Source organism: Parambassis ranga, chromosome 2 (assembly GCF_900634625.1).
Source record: "Parambassis ranga chromosome 2, fParRan2.1, whole genome shotgun sequence".
NCBI classification, from domain to species: Eukaryota; Metazoa; Chordata; class Actinopteri; family Ambassidae; genus Parambassis; species Parambassis ranga.
The window spans coordinates 2,623,658-2,645,506 of NC_041023.1; the positions used below are offsets into that span (position 1 = coordinate 2,623,658).

Below are 21,849 nucleotides of genomic sequence, written 5' to 3' on the forward strand. Positions count from 1 at the left end.
AATATCTTATGAAAACCAAAAACAGATCCTAAAGAAAAATGTTAAGTAGAAAACAATAGAAATTATAAACTCATTTAGTTTCAAGTGATAAATCAGAGATTAAAACTACAAATAAACCCTCACACCTAAATGTACAGACTAGAGAACATTTACACATAATGTTGTTTAAACTGCAGCACAGCAACATGTCAGAGGGCTGAGACTCCTACAGGAAGTGATTTCTATGTTTCAGGATGACCATTTGCATGACATTTAACATTTATCAAGACAAAAATGCATTTAATAGCAAAAACTCACCAGCTCGGTTTTGTTTCTTCTTTATCTTCAAACCTTCACCTAAACTGCTGCTTCTGCTGACGGTCAGCAGCAACATGTCTTTAAAACCTGTGTGCATATTTTTACAGCAAGGGGACATCACAGAAAAGTAATTAAAGTGAATTAACCGACATGAGTAAGATTACGTCAGTTGGGGGGGGGGGGGGGTCTAAATGTGGGTTTCGATATACTTCGATATATGTTTCGATATCAGCCCTAATTTATAATATTAATTCCAGTCTATGAAGAACATGGTGACAGTGTTCTTTATTTCAGTTCAAAAGGTATCCATAGACCTAAAAACACAAAGAATAAGAAAACAATAATGTAAATATATATTATATATATATATATATATTTGTGTGTGTGTGTGTATATATATATATATATATATATACCTATGTGTATAGGTAAAATGGTAAATTTTAACATTTGTGTTTTTCCACCTGAACACACAGAGCAGGGAGCAACCTAACTTTGCGTTAAGGTTCAGTAAATGTTGAATGTGTCTCTGCTCTGCAGCATCAAACGACGTCAACAAGGTGATAGAGATCAACCCATACCTGCTGGGCACCATGTCAGGCAGCGCTGCAGACTGTCAGTACTGGGAGAGACTGTTGGCCAAAGAATGCAGGTCTGTCCTCCATCAGTCTGTGCTCCTCACACATTTAAGCACACACTTTGAGATGATCTCATTCTTAATTATTCATATACTAAAGTATCTCTGGCTCCTGTTAGTGATATTTTGAAACATGTTTAAAATCCTAATTAAAGACAGTAGATCTTCCACCAAAGCAGAATGAATGCAGAGTACAGTAATGTGTAGGTTAATGAAAAGGATTTTTTTAAATAATATAACCACCTCTCTATCTGCACACAACAAACCCAAGACTATCTGTTGGTCTTTTTCCATGCTGGTAATATTGTCTTTTATCATGGTTTCATTCAGGCTGTACAAGCTGAGGAACAACCACCGGCTCTCTGTGGCTGCTGCCTCCAAGCTGCTGTCCAACATGATGCTGGGCTACAGAGGCATGGGCCTCTCCATGGGGAGCATGATCTGTGGCTGGGACAAAGAGGTAAGCTCCCAGAATGCATTGTTGCACTTAAAGTGAGGCAGAACATTATACTGTGAACAGCTTTTCTAATGTAAAGTGTCAGGTACAATGATCACCACAGTAAAGTGAATAATGTGACTAAACAATAATATTTGTCATCACCTGACTGATGTTTTTTGTTGCTGCGTGGCATCTAACTGTCCATCCTCGTTGTACTTCCTCCTGTGCACCTGAAGAAGCTCTTGTGCTTCACCACAAGACCACGTCAAGACCACGTCATCACCGTGCGCGGCGTGTGTTACTCGGCGTGTGTTTACTCGGCGTATGTCAAATTTAGGATTGATACTACCTGCATTTTCACGGATTCTACGAGAAACACGAAATTGGACTGACTTACCCGAGCCATTCTCTGTCAATGGGCCCGCTTTCCGGGCCCTCGCCGGTAAGTCTCCATCTAATAACAACTAAACAAGTCCTCCAATCAAAATCTGCTCTCTCACTGCTGCGGGCTCCTTCTGGAGCCCTGGCGTGTAAGTTGTCCGACCTCCTCTCTGTCATCACGGATTGCGGAAAAGAAATCCTGTGCATCCCCTGGCATTTTACTGTCACTTTGCTGGCCCGTTTTCTCTCTGCTGTCTCCCTCCCCAGCGTTACTGATGGCCCCACATAGTACATTTGCCGACCTGAAATCGGAACTTCAGTCCCTGGAACGGCTTATCGAGGACCTTCTTCAGCGGCAGGCGTTACTGGGGTCCCAGCTGGCAAATCTAGAACCTCCGGAAAACCGACAGCCCCGGCCAGCGGCTCCGGAAGAATCAGTCGCTGATGCCCCCGGCTTAAACTCAGCTCCCTCCTGGTCGTCCGTTGTGAAGGGGACAAAGAAAAAGAAACTCTCTCTACCGCTCTTCGACACATCCAGCGCTAGCAATGAGGATACCCCCCTCTCAAACTTCTTCTCTCCCCTAGCGAGGATTCCCCCAGAGCTAGAACCACCACCTTCCCCTCACACAAGCAGTGCAGCACGGGTCCGAAAGCGCTCGTCTCCAAACCGGGACAGTCTAATTTCAGACTCACTTTCCTCTCTATCTTTCTCACCAGCACCTCCTAAACGCAAACGGCCCCGGTTATCGCCGCCACAGACCGAGAGGCAGCCCCGCTCTTCACCTAGTCCGGTGTCTTCACCGCGCTCCTCACAGCAAACCGCTGCGGCCAGAGCTGCTTCCTCCTCTTCGCACCCTCCTGCTCTCGCTGATACACCTGAGCCGGCTAATCACCCAGCGCACCTGCACTCTCCCACCTCGCTAATGACCACGTTTAATTCCAACGCAAAGCTTGCAGTGTACAAAGACAGTCTGGACTCAAACTCCCCTGAGATATTGGTAGTTGGAGACTCAATAATCCGTCATCTAAGCATTCCTGGTGGCATTACCTACTGCCTCTCGGGAGGCAAAACTTCGGATTTTATTGAACTCATCCCAGCGCTCCTTGACATGCATCCATCTGTGCATACGGTGATCTCGCACTCAGGGTGTAATGACGTCATGGCCAGGCAATCCACGAAACTACAATATGAATTAGAATCTCTCGTCTCCACAGTTGAAAGTCTCGGGAGGAGGTGTGTCCTCTCGGGTCCCATCCCTGTTATATCCCATAACCCTGAGCGTTTCAGTCGTCTCTTCAGCTTGCATAACTGGACAAAAAATTTCTGCACTGCCACTGGTATTGGGTTCATTAGTAATTTTGATTCTTTCTGGACTAGACCAGACCTTTTCAAACAGGATGGCATACATCTCAACATAAGTGGTTCCAAAATACTTAATCATAATGTTATTGTTTTTATTGCCTTTAGCCTGGACTGATGGTCAGCACAGCATGATCCGCTGCAGTTTTATGACTCGAGTAGTCTCAGCACCCTATATGATCAGGCGGGTCCTGCTGCGGCTGATGCTGTTTCATTCATCCCATCTATAATATCTGAGAGGCAGTCGGCACCGTTGGCCCCTTTTAAAAACTCATGTGAAAAAAACCTCATTAATATAAAAATCACCCCTTCCACCTCCCATGCTGTAAACTCAGCAAATTTCTGTTTACTGAACATAAGATCTATCAGTAATAAATCATTCATCTGTCAGGATTTTATCATGACAAATAAAATTGACTTCCTTGCCATCACAGAATCTTGGCTTGCCCCTGGAGAGCATGCTCCCCTCATTGAGTCAACCCCACCTAACTATTCTTTCTTTCACCAGCCAAGGCTAACAGGTCGGGGTGGAGGGGTTGCTCTTATCCACAGAAACGTTTTTACCTGCTCACCAGTTTCATTTGGCCACTTTGCCACATTTGAATATCTCTCCTTTGTTGTAAGAAACAACCTGCCTTTTTTATGTGTCCTAATCTACAGACCTCCTAAACTAATCTCGGGTTTTATTCAGGATTTTGCACATTTTTTATCAATCATTATGGTCAAATATGACAGGGTAATCATTTTAGGGGATTTTAACATTCACGTTTGTTGTCCTACTTCTTCTCCACTTGCCTCCGACTTCATTAAACTGCTACAATCTTTTCATCTGAACCAGCATGTAAAATCCCCCAGCCACAGCAAAGGTCACATTTTAGATCTGGTGATCTCAAACTGTGTTGACGTAACACAAGTATCCCTAACACCATTTCCTGTCACGGATCACAGCGCAGTGCAGTTCCAAATTTCACTCCTTCCTGACCATAAACCTATCAAAAAAATCCACTCTCGCCCTCTGAGCTCACTCTCTGCCCCGATTTTCTGCCAAGCTTTTATTGAAAATTGGGAATCTGAAAAGGAAAACGGCAGCACAGTTGAGGAGCTGGTTAGTAATTTTAATAGCACCTGCTCCTACATTCTAGATTCCATAGCTCCGGCTAGATGTAAAGTTTTAAAGCCCACAGTCCTGCCTTGGTTAAATGAAGACACAAGGAACATAAGAAGAGATTGCAGGAGAGCTGAGAGGAAATGGAAAAAAGACAGACAAAGCACATCACTGGTCGCCCTAAAACAATTAATGATTAAATATCAACACACTGTAAAAGAAGCTAGAAATACCTATTTCTCTAAAATCATTACAACTAACAGAAACAACCCCAGAATCCTCTTTAGGACAATAAATTCTGTTCTGAGTCCCCCTGCGACTGAGCCTGCTGAACCCTCTCCTGAGAAATGCGGTGAATTTCTTAACTATTTTTTAACTAAAGTCCGTGACATCCGCAAACAATTCCGTTCTGTCTTTGTCGAACCAAAAGATATCTGTTCCACCCCTTTCGCTCTAAAACAGTTTCATGAAATTTCACTCCCCTCACTGGAACGCATTGTTACGCAGTTAAGGCCTACCACCTGCCTCTCAGATTGCATCCCTTCTTGGTTTTTAAAAGATGTACTTCACACGGTTGGTCCCAGTATCCTAGCCATTGTAAATGGTTCTCTCTCCTCTGGCATTGTCCCATCTTCTCTCAAACATGCCATCGTTTGCCCTCTCTTAAAGAAGCCTGTACTCGATCCCGCTGTTCTAAGTAATTACAGACCGATATCTAAACTACCATTTCTATCAAAAATTCTAGAAAAAGTTGTGGCTTCCCAGTTAACTTCTTTCATGAATAATAATTACATTTTTGAGAAGTTCCAGTCAGGTTTCCGGAGCATGCATAGCACGGAGACGGCACTTGTAAAAGTCTCAAATGACCTTCTGTTGGCGGCTGACTCTGGTCTACACTCAATTTTAATCCTCCTAGACCTCAGCGCCGCATTTGACACTGTGGATCACAATGTTTTAATCAGCCGTTTGAAGTACACTGTTGGAGTCAGTGAAGTGGCACTAGAATGGTTCACCTCATACCTGTCAAACAGGTCCTTTTCTGTCATACTGGGTAACACATCCTCAGTGTCCGCCCCCCTGTCATGTGGTGTGCCCCAGGGATCCATACTGGGTCCTCTTCTCTTCACTATCTACATGCTACCCCTCAGTGATATCCTGCACAGACACAATATTAACTTCCACTGTTATGCTGACGACATCCAACTCTATATACCACTCACACCCGGTAGCTCTGATGGCTCACATATCCTGTCCTGTTTAACAGAAATTAAGAACTGGATGTCCAGCAATTTCCTACAGTTAAACGATGCTAAATCAGAAATTATTATCATTACACCTTCCACCCCCAACCCCAGCTATGTTGCCCACCTTTCCACCTGTCTTGGCACCTGGTCTAAAAATATATGCACTGAGGCCCGCAACCTGGGTATCATCTTTGACTCCAGACTTTCTTATGACACTCAAGTTACCAAGGTTGTTCAATCCTGTTTCGCACAGCTAAGGCAATTAAGAAAAATTCGACCATTCCTCTCCCCACCTCTGTTTGAAACAGTTATACATGCACTAATCTCCTCCAGGCTAGACTACTGCAACGCCCTCTACTCTGGTATCAGTAAACATAACATTCACAGACTACAATTAATACAGAATGCCGCTGCAAGGCTTCTCACTCATACAAGGAGAAGTGACCATATTACACCAGTTCTAGCTGCCCTTCACTGGCTCCCTGTGAGTTTTAGAATTGATTTTAAGATTTTACTGATGGTTTTTAAAGCAATAAATGGCCTCGCCCCCTCCTATATGCAGGACCTTTTAACCCCTCACGAGCCTGAACTCCGCCTGAGATCCTCTGGAAAACTCCTCCTATCAGTCCCCACAACCCGGCTAATTACAAAAGGTGACCGCGCATTTGCTGCATATGCGCCCAAAATCTGGAACTCCCTGCCAGAGGAAATCAGGCAGGCTAACTCAGTGACCTCTTTTAAATCTCTTCTTAAAACTCACTTTTATTGTTTAGCGTTTTCATAAACTGGTTCATTTATCCATTCATTTATTGTTTTACTTTATTACTTTTTAATTGTTTTTATGCTTTATTCTTATTTTTATCATTATTTTGTATTTTATTCTATTTTTAATATTTTAAATTGTTTTACGTCTTATTGACTCACCTTGTGTTTATGAATGTTACTGGATGGTATTTTAACCAAGTTCTGCTGTTCCTGCTTGGATTTTATTGTACAGCACTTTGAAGCTGAGTGTTTAAAAAAGTGCTTTATAAATAAAGTTATTATTATTATTATTATTATTATCTAGTGAAAAATTTGAATTTGTGTCATTTCATTATTTAGTGCTTAGAATAGGGTTGTAGTGCCACCTGTTACCATGCAGGAGTCAGGAACAGTTTCAACCATAGATCAAGCAGTGGTCAATTTAATCTCCAACTCTTAAGATCAGTTTCTTTCCTAAAAATACAAAAAGTTATTGCTTTATTAATGCTTGTATCACTTATATTGTGTAATGTCTCATTTATATTTTATCATATTTTTATACATTACATGTGGATAAAAGTGACATAGAAAGAAAAATAAGAGTAGGAAACTGGTCATCAGTTGCCAGGCAGATTTCAGTGACAGACAGCCAGACAGCCAGAAAGACAAGCATATAATAGCACAATAATCTGTATATCATTTATCATATCATATATCAAATAATCATTTGGAACAACTCACTGTCTGCAGGTTCTTTCTGTTGTTTAGGCGTGTGCAGCTGGATTTGTCAGGGTCTGAGCCAGGGCTTTTATTTTGATAGTTTGTTTTCTGTGTGCATTAATTTTAGTTTTACTAGTTACTTCCTGTTTTATTTTGGTACCTGTCTCTTTCCCTTGTGTTTCAGTTCTGTTTACTTCCCCTGCCTCATGTGTGCTCCCTTCCCCCTCCTGTGATTACCTGCTCCGCCCTAATGTGCTTCACCTGTGTCCTATTGTCTTCCCGCCCTCCTGTGTATAAAGTCTGTGTGTTTCCTCCCTCTTGTTGCCAGTTCGTCTTGTGAGTAATCCTAGCGACACAGCCGTCCAAGTAGCCTCCCAAGTAGCCTCCCGCTCTTGTGATTTTCCCCAGTGTGTTTTCGAGTGAGTTTTGGATTATCCTGTGTATTAACTGTTTTTGGATCGGACTACTGTTTTTGCCTTGCCCTTTTGTTACCTCTGCGTCGCGGACTCATCAATTGTGTACCGATCACTGCTTTGGACTTTGACCACTGTTTTTGCCTTTGCCCTTTTGATACCTTTGCCACGCTGACTGATTACTCGTGTACCGAACATCGGCTTGTATTAAACACAGAATATTGCCTGATGCTTCTGGCTCCGCTGCATTTGTGTCCTCCGTCTTATATCAGCCCTGACAGGATTCAGAAATTCCTCCAGGACTGCCTTGGAGTTCACAGCTGTAAAGACAGAAACAGATTTTCAGTCCACATCCTGAAAACACTGCAGGAAACAGTCCTTTAAAATCATCAGTATAAAACACAGAAACACTTTTTAACATGTGTGAGAGCAACAAATAAGAACAGAGAAGTTTTACTCACGAGATGGCTGCTGCTTGGCTGAAATGCAAATAAAATAGAATTTCAGTTTTTACACTAAAAAACTTTGCAGCAAACTGAAATCTGTTACAAAACTAAATAAAAGCATCAACTGAAGTCTTAAATCTCTCACCCATCTTCTTTTTGTAGACAAAGAGTCCAATCAGAGCGACAGCAACAAGAAGAACCACAGCAACAAGAAGAACCACAGCAACAAGAAGAACCACAGCAGCAACGATGGTGATGATCATGGTGGTCAGGGCATTTTCTGTAAAAAAGAGGAAAAACAAGAGGTTTTTGTTGAACTTTTGAACCTTTGATTGTGTTTATTTCAGTTTTATTCTTCTTATTTGTTTACACACTGCAACCACAATGACATTCACATACATATTCAATAAATGTGTTGACTAATCCTCTAGGATCAATCTGCGAAGTATGGAGCCTAAAATCTATCATTTTGAAATTTTAAATAAGTTGTACGCCGTCAGGAAAAAGTCCATGAATGACACTAGAGTCTTACTTTCATTGGTCAGGATCACAGCTCTGTCCAGTTTGGTGACAACGTCCTCCTTCACCCCAGAGAGCTGAAACACACACTCATACTTCTTCCTCTCCTCCTCTGGAACTGAGAAATTCATCTCAACACTCATCTGGAAGGTTCCATCATGGTTGGGGAGGATCTCTCCTTTGTCCACACCTTCATGAATCTCCTCTCCATCTTTCCTCCAGACCAGTTCAGCTCTGTTTGGGTAGAAACCTGTAGCGTGGCAGCTGATGGGAGAGGAGGGAGTCTTCTGGAGGAAACTCACTGAGGGGAGAACTGAGGAACAAAAACAAGTTTAGAGTTAATATATTAATGTATTATTAACAACATGCTAATGTCCCATTAATGAAATGTTGACTTGTTTCATCACTGATATATATACTATGTAGTTTAAGTAAACAAAAAGGTTGAACACAGAACAGAACAAAGACATAAAAAGGGAGATGAGGAGGGAGAGAGATGAAGAGCAGAGGTGAGGAGAGAACAGAGTGAAAGTGATCCAGAGAATCTGAGGCAGATAAAAATGTGACAGAAAGACAGAAATGATGAAAAAGTGCTGATCAATATGTAGAGAGAGACAGAGGGAGGAGACACAGAGGGTTCTTCATTATAATGTCACAGCACATAAGAAACTGAGGAAGATGAACGTTGTCTTCATCACACTTAATCAGGTCATGTGACTCTACCTGTTCTCATCAGAGAGCTCCGCCCATAGTTCACATACTTCTTCACCCACTCAGGACAGATCTGGGTGAGGTAGTTCCTATTATATGCAATAGAAGCTCTGTTATGGTCCCACTTGTGTTTGGTGATGACAGCCTGTTGTCTTGGAGCGATCCATTGCTCTCCCTTCAGGTCAAATGATACGAAGTCTTCTCCATCATAACCAAACTGATCATATCCATTGACCTCTCCAGTCTCATCGTCCCATTCACAGCCGTACATCCTCTGGAAAACGTGAGCCCCTGAGAGACAGACAGAGACTCAGCAGTGAGTCAGAGATCACAGCAGTTATTGTGACCACAGAGCCACTGATCAACAGACACCAACAGCAAACATCTACACCTCCACCTGTGATCAGCTCAGTGGATCCATCCACAGCCAGTATTGATCTGACTGTCCTGAGCTCCTTCTAGAAGCTTCCACTGAAGGACAGTTTGAGTCCATGTTCAATGAGCAGACTGCACCTGTGATACATTTATCACTTCAACATGTTAGAGAGTGAAACTACAACAAACCTTCAGTCTGGTTGAAGCGCTGTTTTGCAATTTCAATGTTGATTTTGAAGATTTGGTGGGAAACCAGACAGGACTGAGTCTCTTCCTCCCAGTACTGTGGATCATCATCACTGATGTGTTTCATCCAGTCCTGTTTAGGAACGTTTCTCTTGGTGATGCTGTCACAGCGACTGATCTGAACATCATCAATCATCCCAACAGACACATACTCCGGGAAGTTTGGAACTCCAGAGGACCCAGTGTAGAAATACTTCAGGGAGTGAGTCACTGTAAGAATAAAGTCAATAATTAGACATGTTTAAGGTTTTTAATGGTTAATATTGTCATATTGATAAATACATCATCAACATTTAATATGTGCCTCCATTTTCCTACAACAGCGGCCATGTTGTTACAGGTCAGGTGATAGGAGCCAGTGAACGTTAAGTTGATGTTCTGCTTTTTTACTCTTATTAGTTGCTATTTTAGAATTACTGGACACATTTCAATCAGCGTTTCATACATGAAGCTTACGTTAGAAAATACATTTGGGAACTCGAACAAGGAAGTCCTGAACTGGGATTTTATCTTTAAGGTACATTTTCTGTTACAATGACTGGACTTTAAAACGTGTCACTGACCTGATGTCACCTCGTGTAGTCCCAGGAGAAGCAGGAAAATGAACGGCTTCATTTTCACCTGTTGTAAATCCTTAAAATATTCATTTTTTCACCCAAACTACGTCGTTACTTCCAACTTCTACCGTGTCTGATCTGAAATGAAACAATACGGACAGACGTCACTATCAGCCTCCTTCTGAGCCAATGAGAATTCAGCCTGTGTGTCACGTAACCTGCATCCGGGTAAAACAGGTCTACACAGGTTTAGTGTAAGTGAAAGTAAACATTTTTTATTGTTTTAGTCTGTTGCGACTCTAAAATAAGCCTAAAGCCACCGGACAGGTGAAGACGGGTCCTCTCTGTTTGTGTGACGCTGAGTCCGGGTTCAGCTTCATGACAGTATTTACTGTGAAGAGAAGTTTGAAGTGAAATAAAAACAAAATGGATCCGCTGGAAGCTGCTGACAGTCAGACCACCAAACAGATCAGCTCAGTGAAAAGCTGCAGAGAGGAGGAATTATTGAAGTGTTGATATTTGAACACCTGAGTTTCACTTTCTGTGAAATATACTGAGACCACATGTCAGATAGTGAGAGACAAACATTCTTCACTGGTTAAAAGACACTAAAGAAAAGTAATCCATAAATAATTGTAATCTGTAACTTTATTTGTAACACAAAGCTTTTTTACAGTTTACAAAACTGTTCACCTCACACACAAACTGTAATGACAGAACAGACCCTGAAGGAAATGTTACATTGAACCCAATAGAAATTCAAAGCATTCTAAACATTATAAACTCATTTTAAATAATACATCAAACATCTAAATGTGTATATGTGACTAAAACTACAAATGAACCCTCACACATGTACAGACTGGAGAACATTGACACATCATGTTGGAAGGAAGTGGTTTCTGTGTTTCAGGATGATGGTTTTCATTCTGTTGATCCACTTTAACCAACATGCTGCAACTTTTTATTCTCCCTGTCATCGTGTCTTTGGTCTCTGAGAGCTGCCGCACTGACTCCATCAAACATCTGTGGACACAGCTGGAACAGCAGCATCACTGCTCTGCACATCATGAGACAGAAGATCCAGCTCCACAGAAACACAGCGGTCAGCTCTGACTGACATTTAACAGGAAACAAATGCATTTAATAGCAGTTTAAAACACAAAGGAATGAAGCCAGACTGCAGAACAAATGATCAAAACACTCAGAAATATTCTTGGAGAGAAAATGTACATTCACTTCATCATCCTCTGTTCTTACACAGGCCCCTGATGAAAGACAAAACACAAAACATGTTATTTTCACACATTACAGTCTCTCAGATTTTATTCTTTACATCTGAATCACTTTTGTGTAGTTGCCCTGAATCACACACTGAAAACCACAACTGCACAGTGACAAAACAACAAGAACAGCTTAGGTTTAATATCTGTTTAGTTTGGTGAGCCATGGTTACTACATGATGTACTCACTTTTTCTGCTCCATCAGATGAAGAATCAGACCCTGAACAAACAAAAGTATCAGAGACATTAGGAGTTATTAGTGTCCACTTCCTGTCAGGTTTTATTTATGAATTTCTGAAAAACAGATCCAAATATATACAAAACACTTAGTTTCTGAATTACCAGATGTCGGAGATGTCCGACCGAGGAGACTGTCACTTGGTGAAGTTGAAGAAGTGCTGGATGCTAAAAAAAGAAAAAAGGACACATATACAATAAAAGAATAAACATGACAAGCATGATTAAACAGTGATGGATTCCAAGAGAATGGTTTGTTGCTCAGGCGGTAGTTATTCTTTTAAAACAATAATAATGCATTCAAATATGAAAGCATGATACGCTGAAATATGTTCAGGGAACTTACGTTTATCAAAAGTGGACCCTGAAATACAGAAGACATAACTACTGTTATTTACTCACTTTTACAAACGCTGTCATTCTAATTTGAAAACTGTGTAATATTAGACACACGCTGCTCTTTCATCCAGGCCAAAAAATAGCAGAATTGATTTAAGCCCCTCAGGCAAACAGGGACACATCTTCAGAAAACAATTTTACATGTTTAAAAGTACATTTTGAAAATTCTTCATCCTTCATACAGAAACACTTTGACAATGTATCAACTAAGTTTTACTCACAGGGCAGAGGCAGCTTGGCTGTGAACAAAGCAACAAAGAGTGTTTCAGTTTTTACACTTATACATCGCTGATTTCTTTCTGATCTGTGTAGGATTACGACTCCTTCCTCAGTTTTACTGTCATGCAGCAGCAAACTGAAATCTGTTACCAAAGCTGAATAAAAGCATCAACTGAAGTGTAAAATCTCTCACCCATCTTCTTTTTGTAGACAAAGAGTCCAATCAGAGCGACAGCAGCAAGAAGAACCACAGCAGCAATGATGATGATGATCATGGTGGTCAGGGCATTTTCGATCAGGGCATTTTCTGTCAAACACACAGTGTTGGTTACACCTCGTCTGTGTTGGTTTCAGTCTCAATCACATTTAGATTCATTTGTTAAATTCCTTTATAACTGTGAATAATTTTGGTTAATAAACTGGATTCTGTCTGATTTAATAATCTGTACATACATTCACTCATTAACTGAATAAATCTGTACATGAATCCTCTGTCAACAATGTCAAGTACGAGGACTACACTCTATTTACCATTGACTTGTTGAGGGCCCAAAATGGAACTGATACATTACTGCAATAACCATGGCCAAGGAAAAGCAACACATGAAAGTCCATGAATGACACTAGAGTCTTACTTTCATTGGTCAGGATCACAGCTCTGTCCAGTCTGGTGATGATGTCCTCCTTCACCCCAGAGAGCTGAAACACACACTCATACTTCTTCCTCTCCTCCTCTGGAACTGATGAGAAATCCATCTCAACACTCATCTGGAAGGTTCCATCATGGTTGGGGAGGATCTCTCCTTTGTCCACACCTTCATGAATCTCCTCTCCATCTTTGCTCCAGACCAGGTCAGCTCTGTTTGGGTAGAAACCTGTAGCGTGGCAGCTGATGGGAGAGGAGGAGTTCTTCTGGAGGAAACTCACTGAGGGGAGAACTGAGGGGGGAAAAAACATGTTATTATTGTCCACACACTAATGTAACGAATGACATAATGTATTTTGATAGATTTAATGACATGAAAAAAAGAGGTTGATAGTAGAGAAGAGAATAAAGAAAAGAGAGATGAGGAGGGAGAGAGATGAAGAGCAGAGGTGAGGAGAGAACAGAGTGAAAGTGATCCAGAGAATCTGAGGCAGATAAAAATGTGACAGAAAGACAGAAATGATGAAAAAGTGCTGATCAATATGTAGAGAGAGACAGAGGGAGGAGACACAGAGGGTTCTTCATTATAATGTCACAGCACATAAGAAACTGAGGAAGATGAACGTTGTCTTCATCACACTTAATCAGGTCATGTGACTCTACCTGTTCTCATCAGAGAGCTCTCCCCATAGTTCACATACTTCTTCACCCACTCAGGACACTCCTGGGTGAGGTAGTTCTTCTGACTAGCTGAGAGAGCTTTGTTTTGATCTAGTTTGTGTTTGGTGATGAGAGCCTGTTGTCTTGGAGCGATCCATGTCTCTGTCTTCAGGTCAAATGCTATGAGGTCTTCTCCATCATAACCAAACTGTTCATATCCATTGACCTCTCCAGTCTCATTGTCCCATTCACAGCCGTACATCATCTGGAAAACATGAACCCCTGAGAGACAGACAGAGACTCAGCAGTGAGTCAGAGATCACAGCAGTTATTGTGAGCACAGAGCCACTGATCAACAGACACCAACAGCAAACATCTACACCTCCACCTGTGATCAGCTCAGTGGATCCATCCACAGCCAGTATTGATCTACACCGCTGTCATGGATTTAACATCACGTCCTCTGAGACTCTGCAGACAGCTGATCAGTCCAACAACGTCCTCCTCCTGTCTCAGACTGCAGACTGTCCTGAGCTCCTTCTAGAAGCTTCCACTGAAGGACGGTCTGAGTCCATGTTCAGAGAGCAGCCTCCACCTGCTCCACCAGGACAGTGAGTCCTGTTCAGCAGTGTGTTACTACAGCAGGTCAGAACAAAGCAGAGACCAGCAGGACTGTTCTGGAGCCTGAGAGGCCGCCTGTGTGTGCTCATATCATCTGTAGTCCATCATACATTTATCCATTGATCTCTTTATTATTCAATAAATCAATATTTAAAAACTGTCAAAAATTCTGATATCTGAGAAACCAGCAGATGTTTGATTTTACTGGATAAAAACTTTAATGATCCATCATCTTATTAATTTTCTTTAAAACAAACTAATCAATCAATCGTCTTATTTATTGAACATTATATGTGATTATTGATGCTGCAGACTGACTGTGGTCACATAAAGATAATCTGTTTTGTAGTCCTTCTATATTATGGACACACTGTGTGTCAGGACAGAACAGATAATCTGATCTAAGCTGTAATCTGTGACATATTAAGGACTGCAGTAAATTATCTGATTATTGATCATGTAATGAGCACTTTTTGAATTAATCAATTCATTGTTTTCACTGTTAAAAGTAAAAAATGATGAAAAATGTCCTTTAAGTTCTCTGAATGTCTGAGAGGAAATCTTTAAATAACTTCTTCTGTCCAAACAACACTGAACAGAATTTAATTTGAAATTTAAAATATTAAAGAATCATTTGATCAACATTTTCTATTGATCAACTGATCAATGAATTGACTAATCATGTCAGCTGTGTGTGTGTGTTTATGATGGCACAGACACACTGCAGTGAGGTTAATCTAATCCAGCGTGTGGTCAAACTACAGATTAACTCTGGATGAACAGACTGTGATCAGCTCAGCAGAGCTCATGTAATCCAGCCTGTAGTTTATAGAGTCACATGACTCTGTTCATGGAAACTGTCAAAACAAACTACATGAGCCGTCATTCAAAAACATGACACAGAGCTGCAGTGTGACACACACACATATGTGATTGTGCGTCTGTTGGTTTGTGAGTCTCAGTTTATCTTCTTTTAACGTGCTCTGCTGTTAGCTGTTAGCATTCAGCTAGCAGCTCCGACTAAAAGGTGGAGTTTAATTCATGTTTCTGTCGGTTTGTCTCTGATTTATTCATGAAAGCTGCTGATGACGGAGAACCTTCTGGAAAGTCAGACGTCTGACAGAACTCTGACGTTTCCCTCTGACTGAACACCAGCTAGCTTGTTAGCTGCATCCATGCTAAGCTAAGTGTGCAGCCGGTGTGTGTGTCATGGTGTGTTTTCACGCTGTGTTGTTGAATGTTTCTGATCGCACTGAAATCAGAGGACAGAACGATGAAACACGTCCTTGATCCTCTTCATCAAAACTGTTGCTGAGCGGTCTGACAGTCTGAGCTGTTAAACCTGCCGTCAGTCGTCTGCTGCTCTCCATCATCAACTGTAGCATGAATGCTAACTGCTAACCATGCTAACTGTAGCTCACCCTGTGGCGCTGAGGCGTTTGTTGAGTTTAAGGATCATGCTGTCGTGTTTGATCACAGAGAGGATCAGAGGAGACAGGAAGCTGCTGCACACTCAGCTCTGCACCTTTCTACATGTATGTAACGTGTAGAGAACACATGCAGTCAGCAGCAGACTCTGGGTGGAGTCTGACCTGCTGCTGGCTGACTGGCTGAGTGTGTGTTCAGGCTCTGTGAGGAGGATCCTGTCCTCATCTCTTGGTGCTTTGAGCTGCAGATCCTCCTGCAGCAGCAGCAGCTGTCCAGCTCTCAGCTCTCAGCGTGCACAAACATGCAGCAGACTACAAACTGATCATCATTCCTCTGACAGGTTTCTGTGCATGAACTGACTGATAAGAATCACATGTGTGTTTAATGAGTGTGCAGAGGAACAGCAGAGTTTGTGCAGCGTCTGAGCTCAGCAGCACAGGACTGATGGTTTCCTGCTTCACTGTGTTCATGAGTCACAGTTAAATCCCTGTTTGTGTTCAGCTGTCTGACAGCAGGAGCTGAAGGAGGATTCACTGAGAGCAGTTCAGCAGAGCGAGCGTTCAAACACAGCGATGTGATGGAGGAGAGGACTGAACGCAGCTTCAACCAGATCAGACTGTCGAACTGATGCTAAACACATGGTGACTGTCACCTGCAGCTTTTTATTCATCCACTAAAACTAACAGGAACATTTTCAGTTTGTCTCTGATCAATGGTTCAGTTTGATCACAGAGAGATTGATTAAAACATGAAAACACATGAAGCTGATCACTGCTGGCAGATTTTACTGGTTCATCAAGTGACCGACTGTCAGTCTGAGTTTCTACAGCACAGACACTTTAACTGGTTTTACAAAATAAATGTCATCTTAGTGAGTGCTGCTGAATGCTAAAAACATCAGAGCTGCAGAGAGTATCATCGGTCTATTTGCTGTAATAATCACACTGAAAAACTGAAACAGTTTCCCTTTGTAACTCTGTTTCCTTTTAAATGCATAATTTTATCTAAAGGTGAGGAGAGGGACTGCACCTCAACCACTCCTGTAATAAATTTATAAACACTGACCTGCCCTGCCCTTTGTTTTCTGCTTGTCTCTGTCTCACCCTACCTCTCCACTCTGAGAGTAAGTTGCTGCAGTTCCTCAAGGAAACCTTCTTCAAATGCTTCCTCTCACGCAGCTCAACCCATCAGCGTTCTTTTTCTTCTTTCTTTTTTAACTAATTTCACATATAAGAGGTCAAACTTATACTTTGTCTCTGATGTTATGGGTATAAATCTTTATTGTGAAACTCTACAATACAGTCCGTATTGTTGTTAAGACCAATAATTAGCTAAGAATAAATGTGGGCGATTATTTTGTGGATTCACCAATGAAAGAATGTTGTCACGCATCAAACCTATTGATCAGAATTCAAAGAGAATAAATTGGAGTGATATTTGTTTTAATATGATTTTCTATTCTCCAAGGAAAAGCAGGCCTATAGTAGACTCTGTGTGTGTGTGTGTGTGTGTGTGTGTGTGTGTGTGTGTGTGTGTGTGTGTGTGTGTGTGTGTGTGTGTACAAAGGCGTGCACGTCCTACATAGGTCATAACTCACCTCCGGTCTGATTGAAGCGCTGCTTGACAACATCAATGTTACTTTTGAAGACCTGCTCATCACCAATGGAGACCTGAGTCTGTCTGTCCCAGTACTCAGGTCCTTCAGTCTTGGCCATCCAGTCCTGCTTGGGAATCACTTTCTTGATGTTACTGTCATAATAATCCATCTGCACACCATCCAGCATTCCCAGATTGACAAATTCTGGGAAATTTGGTATCCCTGATGATGCCGTGTAGAAGTACTGCAGTGAATGTGTAACTGTGACACAGGAAACATTCTAATGAACAATCAGCAAACAACCAAAAACTTTTCGGATATAACACTAAAATTATACATCTTCACAGACTGTAAATATTTCGTAAACACGTAGAATGATGCTTTTTTTCTGGCGTTTTGGTAACTTTTCAAAAGTTCACATATAAAAACTACGACGGCGTATTAGGGCCATTGTAAGAAAAAAAAATACTGACCTGGAAGAGGAGGGGGGGTAATATTCTGAGATTTAAAGTAGCAAATTTACGGGAAAACTGTCACGGTCGCCGTGGAAAAGCTCATCAAGTTGTGACAATGCTCTGAAGATGGCACCGTTGATAACCTTTCCTGCTTCAACCTCCCGACCATAGTCAGGGAGCACAGAGGACGAGCTACGGTGCTCGTGGTTAACCCCCACCGTCACACACAGCTGGAGTAAAGGGGACCAGAGCACTTCCCTGTCCTTGCAGGGCGGCAGCTTTGTTCTCTTATTCTTTACGCTGTACAAATACTTCTTGTTAATACCGTGATAAAAACTAAAGCCCTGTTTAAACAGTTGCATTTTATCCAGTTTACATGTACACATAAGCGTGTGCTTGTATGGAATGAAGACAACATCTTGGAAATGCGACATGATTCCATGACCAGGAAAAACGGATGCAAATTTCTGAGTTTTTTTCTAGAAAATTTGCTACTTTAAATCTCAGAATATTAGCCCCCTCCTCTTCCGGTTCAGTATTTTTTTTCTTGTAATGGCCCTAATACGCCGTCGTAATATTCTCTAAACCCTGCGTTCAATATGTTTTATTGTAGTGAGCAACACTCACAGGAAGGAGGGTCAGCGTGTCAGCGCCCTCTGCTGGACAAACTGTGACACCGCTGTTTCTTTATAACCTCAAACCTACTGTCTGATTTCTGCAGGCTGTGGTTATTGATCAGCTGTCATACATGTTGATATCTACAGGTCTGAACCAGCTCACAGCCACTGACGGATTGATCAGGTCGGATCCACTGATCAGCCTGATGAACAGTAATAACTGTGAGCCAACAGAAAACAGCTGCAGAATTTACAATGAAAAAACTGTTTTATTTTTAATGACTAATCGATTTAATGATGAATTAATGAAGGATATATGAGGTAATGACTGCCTGTTGGAGAACACAGCAGTTTTAGTCCAACCGGCAGTGTGCGCACAGTTTAACAAATGACGAACTATCGACCATCGATTTACTTTCATATTAAACAAAAGTCTTTAAACCTCGTTTTGAAGATTAATTCTGATGCAGTTAATTCTGAAAACTTCTCATAAACACTGCATCACACTGAACTCACTGTTCTTTTTACACACTAAGATGTAAAAAAACATTAAGCGGATCAGAATGTGTGTGTAATGTTATTTTATAACATTAAATGTGAACTGTTACAGTAACCATTAACTGTAAATACAAGGATCTGACGTCATTTACCAAATGTAACTTTGACAATGAAAGAAATAAACATTAAAATCCATCAATGTATTGATTAAATCTATGAATGTGTGTAAAGATGAAAACATACCTGCTGCAGCGCAGTGAACTCCAACCAGGAACAAAACCAGCGTCTTCATTCTGATCCAACTATAAACTCTTCACTCACAGACAAACTGTGCGACTCCTCTGTGAACATCCGGAGAACTGAGGGAAAACATGGAGCGCCGTCAGTATCAACCTCCACACGAACCAATGAGAATTCAGTCTGAGTGTTACGTCACTTAAATCTGGGTGAAATAGATCCACACAGGTTAGAAACGAAAATGAAAGCAGAATATGAGCATTTTCAGCAGAGAGAGGGCGGAAGACATGAAGAGTTCATCTGAGGACAAGGAGACTTTAGGACAGAAGGTTTTAGTCTTTCAGCCTCTAATGTTTATTTTAAACTTTATATTTATTTTTACTTGTCTTGTTTGCTGCTGTGACGTCTTCTTTCCCTCCGGGATCAATAAAGTCCTCCTGTGTCTAAATACCACTGAGGTTTTATTGATCTGAAATGTCCTAATTTCTGTGGAGAGGGGCTCCCTCTAGTGGCTGAAAGCTGCAGTTGTTGAGTCCTGAGAAGCTAAAGGCGTTTATCACAAATATATTTATTAAAAAGACAATAAAATGTTCCCAGGAAGTGTTAGCATGTTACTTCTGTGTGTTAGTTTGAAATAAATCAAGAACCAAAGAAATAAAAGCAGAAAGTTTTTAAAGACAATCATCAGATCAGATTCTGACCTGTCATGACGCTGTAAACTGACTGAGGAGAAACTTCACACCACTGTTGATGTTTGAACACCTGATGCTGTTTTCCACTTTGCTTTGGTTCAGATTTCAATTCTCACTAAAAACGTCTTTAACTAGAGCAGAGTGACTCCTGACAGCGTCAAACTAAGTTCTAAAATGTTTGAAACGCACTGATCTCTGTGCTGCTGATCAATACCTAATGATCAGTGCTAATCAGTATCTGAGACAGAGACCCCCTGCTGACAATCTGAGAGTTCATTTGCGGTATGTTGTGCACAGTGCGTTCTAATAAATACATATTGCACATTGGAGCAGTAATTCTGCTCACTCAACCTGAAAAACAGAAAACACACTTTAGTGCCACACATTTTATCATCATGACCTTTATTGGTGTATTTGTTCAACATATTTTGCCCGGACGCCTCAGGATTCCCCTCAACCTGGCCCCGGATAAGCGGTTTAAAGATGGATGGATATTTTTGAAAAATCAGAAAATGTAGTTTCACCTTGGTTTAATCATTTGTGTGTGTGGTTTCCTACCTCTCCTGCTGTGGAGTGGAGCACACATGTGCCTCCTTTCTCTTCAGCTGCTGCCTGTTGTCTGATCATTGGTCTCTGCAGTGGATGTCACACGTGGACTCAAACCCTAGCAGCCTTAACCAAAAAAAAAAACCCTCAGCCCCTCATTCTGACTGCAGGACCTGCCTCCTTCAAACAACGACTGCTCACTATCACTGTGTGCTCAGCAGCCTCATCCAACATTCAGAACATCTCTTTGTCTGCAGGTGGTTTCTGTCATTTAGGTGTCTGCAGCTGGATTCAGGACTTCCTTGGAGTTCACAGCTGTAAAGTCAGAAACAGATGTTCAGTCCACATCCTGAAAACACTGTAGGAAACAGTCCTTTAAAAATCATCAGTATAAAACACAGGAACACTTTTAACATGTTTTACTCACAGGATGGAGGCTGATTGGCTGCTTATAATAATAACTTCAGTTTTTACAGCACATAATGAGTTCTCTGTTAATGCTGCTATCAACCAGTAGTGACTTGTGATCATCTTCATTTCAAAGTGTAAACTCTCTCACCCTTCTCTCTGTTGACAGTGAATCAGTCAGTGATGAGGAGAAGGTGCAGCAGTGATGATGGGGATGATCATGGTGATGGTGTTTCCTGCCAAACATACAAGTCACACATTGAAGAAACTGTCAGGGTCACATGAACATGTCCAGATGAGACAGATGTTGTCTCCAGGAGTGTAACTGGTTTGGGTGAGTTCCCGTTAAAGGACGCAGGAAGCAGATGTCCTGTTAATGGCTGATTTATTTTACTGTGGTCTGTAATAACAACAAAGTAGGAAACATAAAACATAAGTAAAGTTGCAGATGATCGTGTTCAGCTCTCAAATACGTCACATGAATCATAAAACAACAAATCCGCTCACACGAGGCCCACGGATCGCGCGTCTTAGCTAGTTAGCTTACAAACATGATAACATAAGATAGAATTAACTAATGCATAACTAAACATTACACGATATTAACACACAAACTTTGGAGGTTTATAACATCATTCACTCACCTCTACGCACAGCAATAAACCAGGAGACACACGGTGAAGAGGAAATCACGATCTCACACAGGTGTGATGCATTCATGAACGATGATGCGTTCACGAACATCGGACATAAGAAACTTACAATGAAAGAAACTAATACTGAATGAAACTCAGTTCAGTAAACAAGGTAATAACAGATAAAGGATCTGAATGACTCAGGATCAAAGTCTTAGTTTCTCTGGTTCTGATCACTGCTCTGTCCAGTTTGGTGACGACGTCCTGCTTCACACCAGAAACACAGACACACACACACACACACAGCAGGAACTGATGAGAGATCATGTAAATGATCCTTTTAGATTTCAGGACACATATCAGACAGTGTTTCCTTTAAAGAGAAGTTTGCTTTGAAGAGAAATAAGAGACTCTGAGCAGCCGACAGTCAGACAGATTATTATTAAAGAGGAGACATTCACTGACCTGCTGCTGTT

General features: G+C 41.4%; 4 protein-coding genes across 4 annotated transcripts in view; all 4 read right to left on the reverse strand.

Moving 5' to 3' along the window:
* Positions 1 to 512: 512 nt before the first annotated feature.
* Positions 513 to 21,849, reverse strand: part of LOC114432524 (major histocompatibility complex class I-related gene protein-like) — a 47,999-nt gene continuing 26,662 nt past the window's right edge. The window contains exon 8 of the mRNA XM_028400590.1: positions 513 to 611. The gene's annotated coding sequence lies outside the window, so the exon portion shown is untranslated. The remainder of the gene's footprint in view (positions 612 to 21,849) is intronic.
* LOC114432532 (H-2 class I histocompatibility antigen, K-K alpha chain-like) lies at positions 8,804 to 10,287 on the reverse strand. Its single transcript, XM_028400597.1, has 3 exons — positions 10,201 to 10,287; positions 9,581 to 9,847; positions 8,804 to 9,307 (listed from the first exon to the last, which is right to left on the reverse strand). Exons 1-3 carry the CDS (start codon positions 10,250 to 10,252, stop codon positions 9,015 to 9,017), a joined length of 612 nt encoding a protein of 203 aa, XP_028256398.1. The 5' UTR covers positions 10,253 to 10,287; the 3' UTR covers positions 8,804 to 9,014.
* The window catches only part of LOC114432522 (class I histocompatibility antigen, F10 alpha chain-like), a 28,476-nt gene continuing 17,725 nt past the window's right edge, over positions 11,099 to 21,849 (reverse strand). Inside the window, exon 10 of the mRNA XM_028400588.1 lies at positions 11,099 to 11,431. The gene's annotated coding sequence lies outside the window, so the exon portion shown is untranslated. The remainder of the gene's footprint in view (positions 11,432 to 21,849) is intronic.
* LOC114432519 (major histocompatibility complex class I-related gene protein-like) lies at positions 11,322 to 19,213 on the reverse strand. Its single transcript, XM_028400576.1, has 10 exons — positions 19,099 to 19,213; positions 17,286 to 17,546; positions 13,643 to 13,921; positions 12,969 to 13,271; positions 12,527 to 12,640; positions 12,336 to 12,353; positions 12,062 to 12,079; positions 11,821 to 11,883; positions 11,667 to 11,698; positions 11,322 to 11,462 (listed from the first exon to the last, which is right to left on the reverse strand). Exons 1-10 carry the CDS (start codon positions 19,145 to 19,147, stop codon positions 11,451 to 11,453), a joined length of 1,149 nt encoding a protein of 382 aa, XP_028256377.1. The 5' UTR covers positions 19,148 to 19,213; the 3' UTR covers positions 11,322 to 11,450.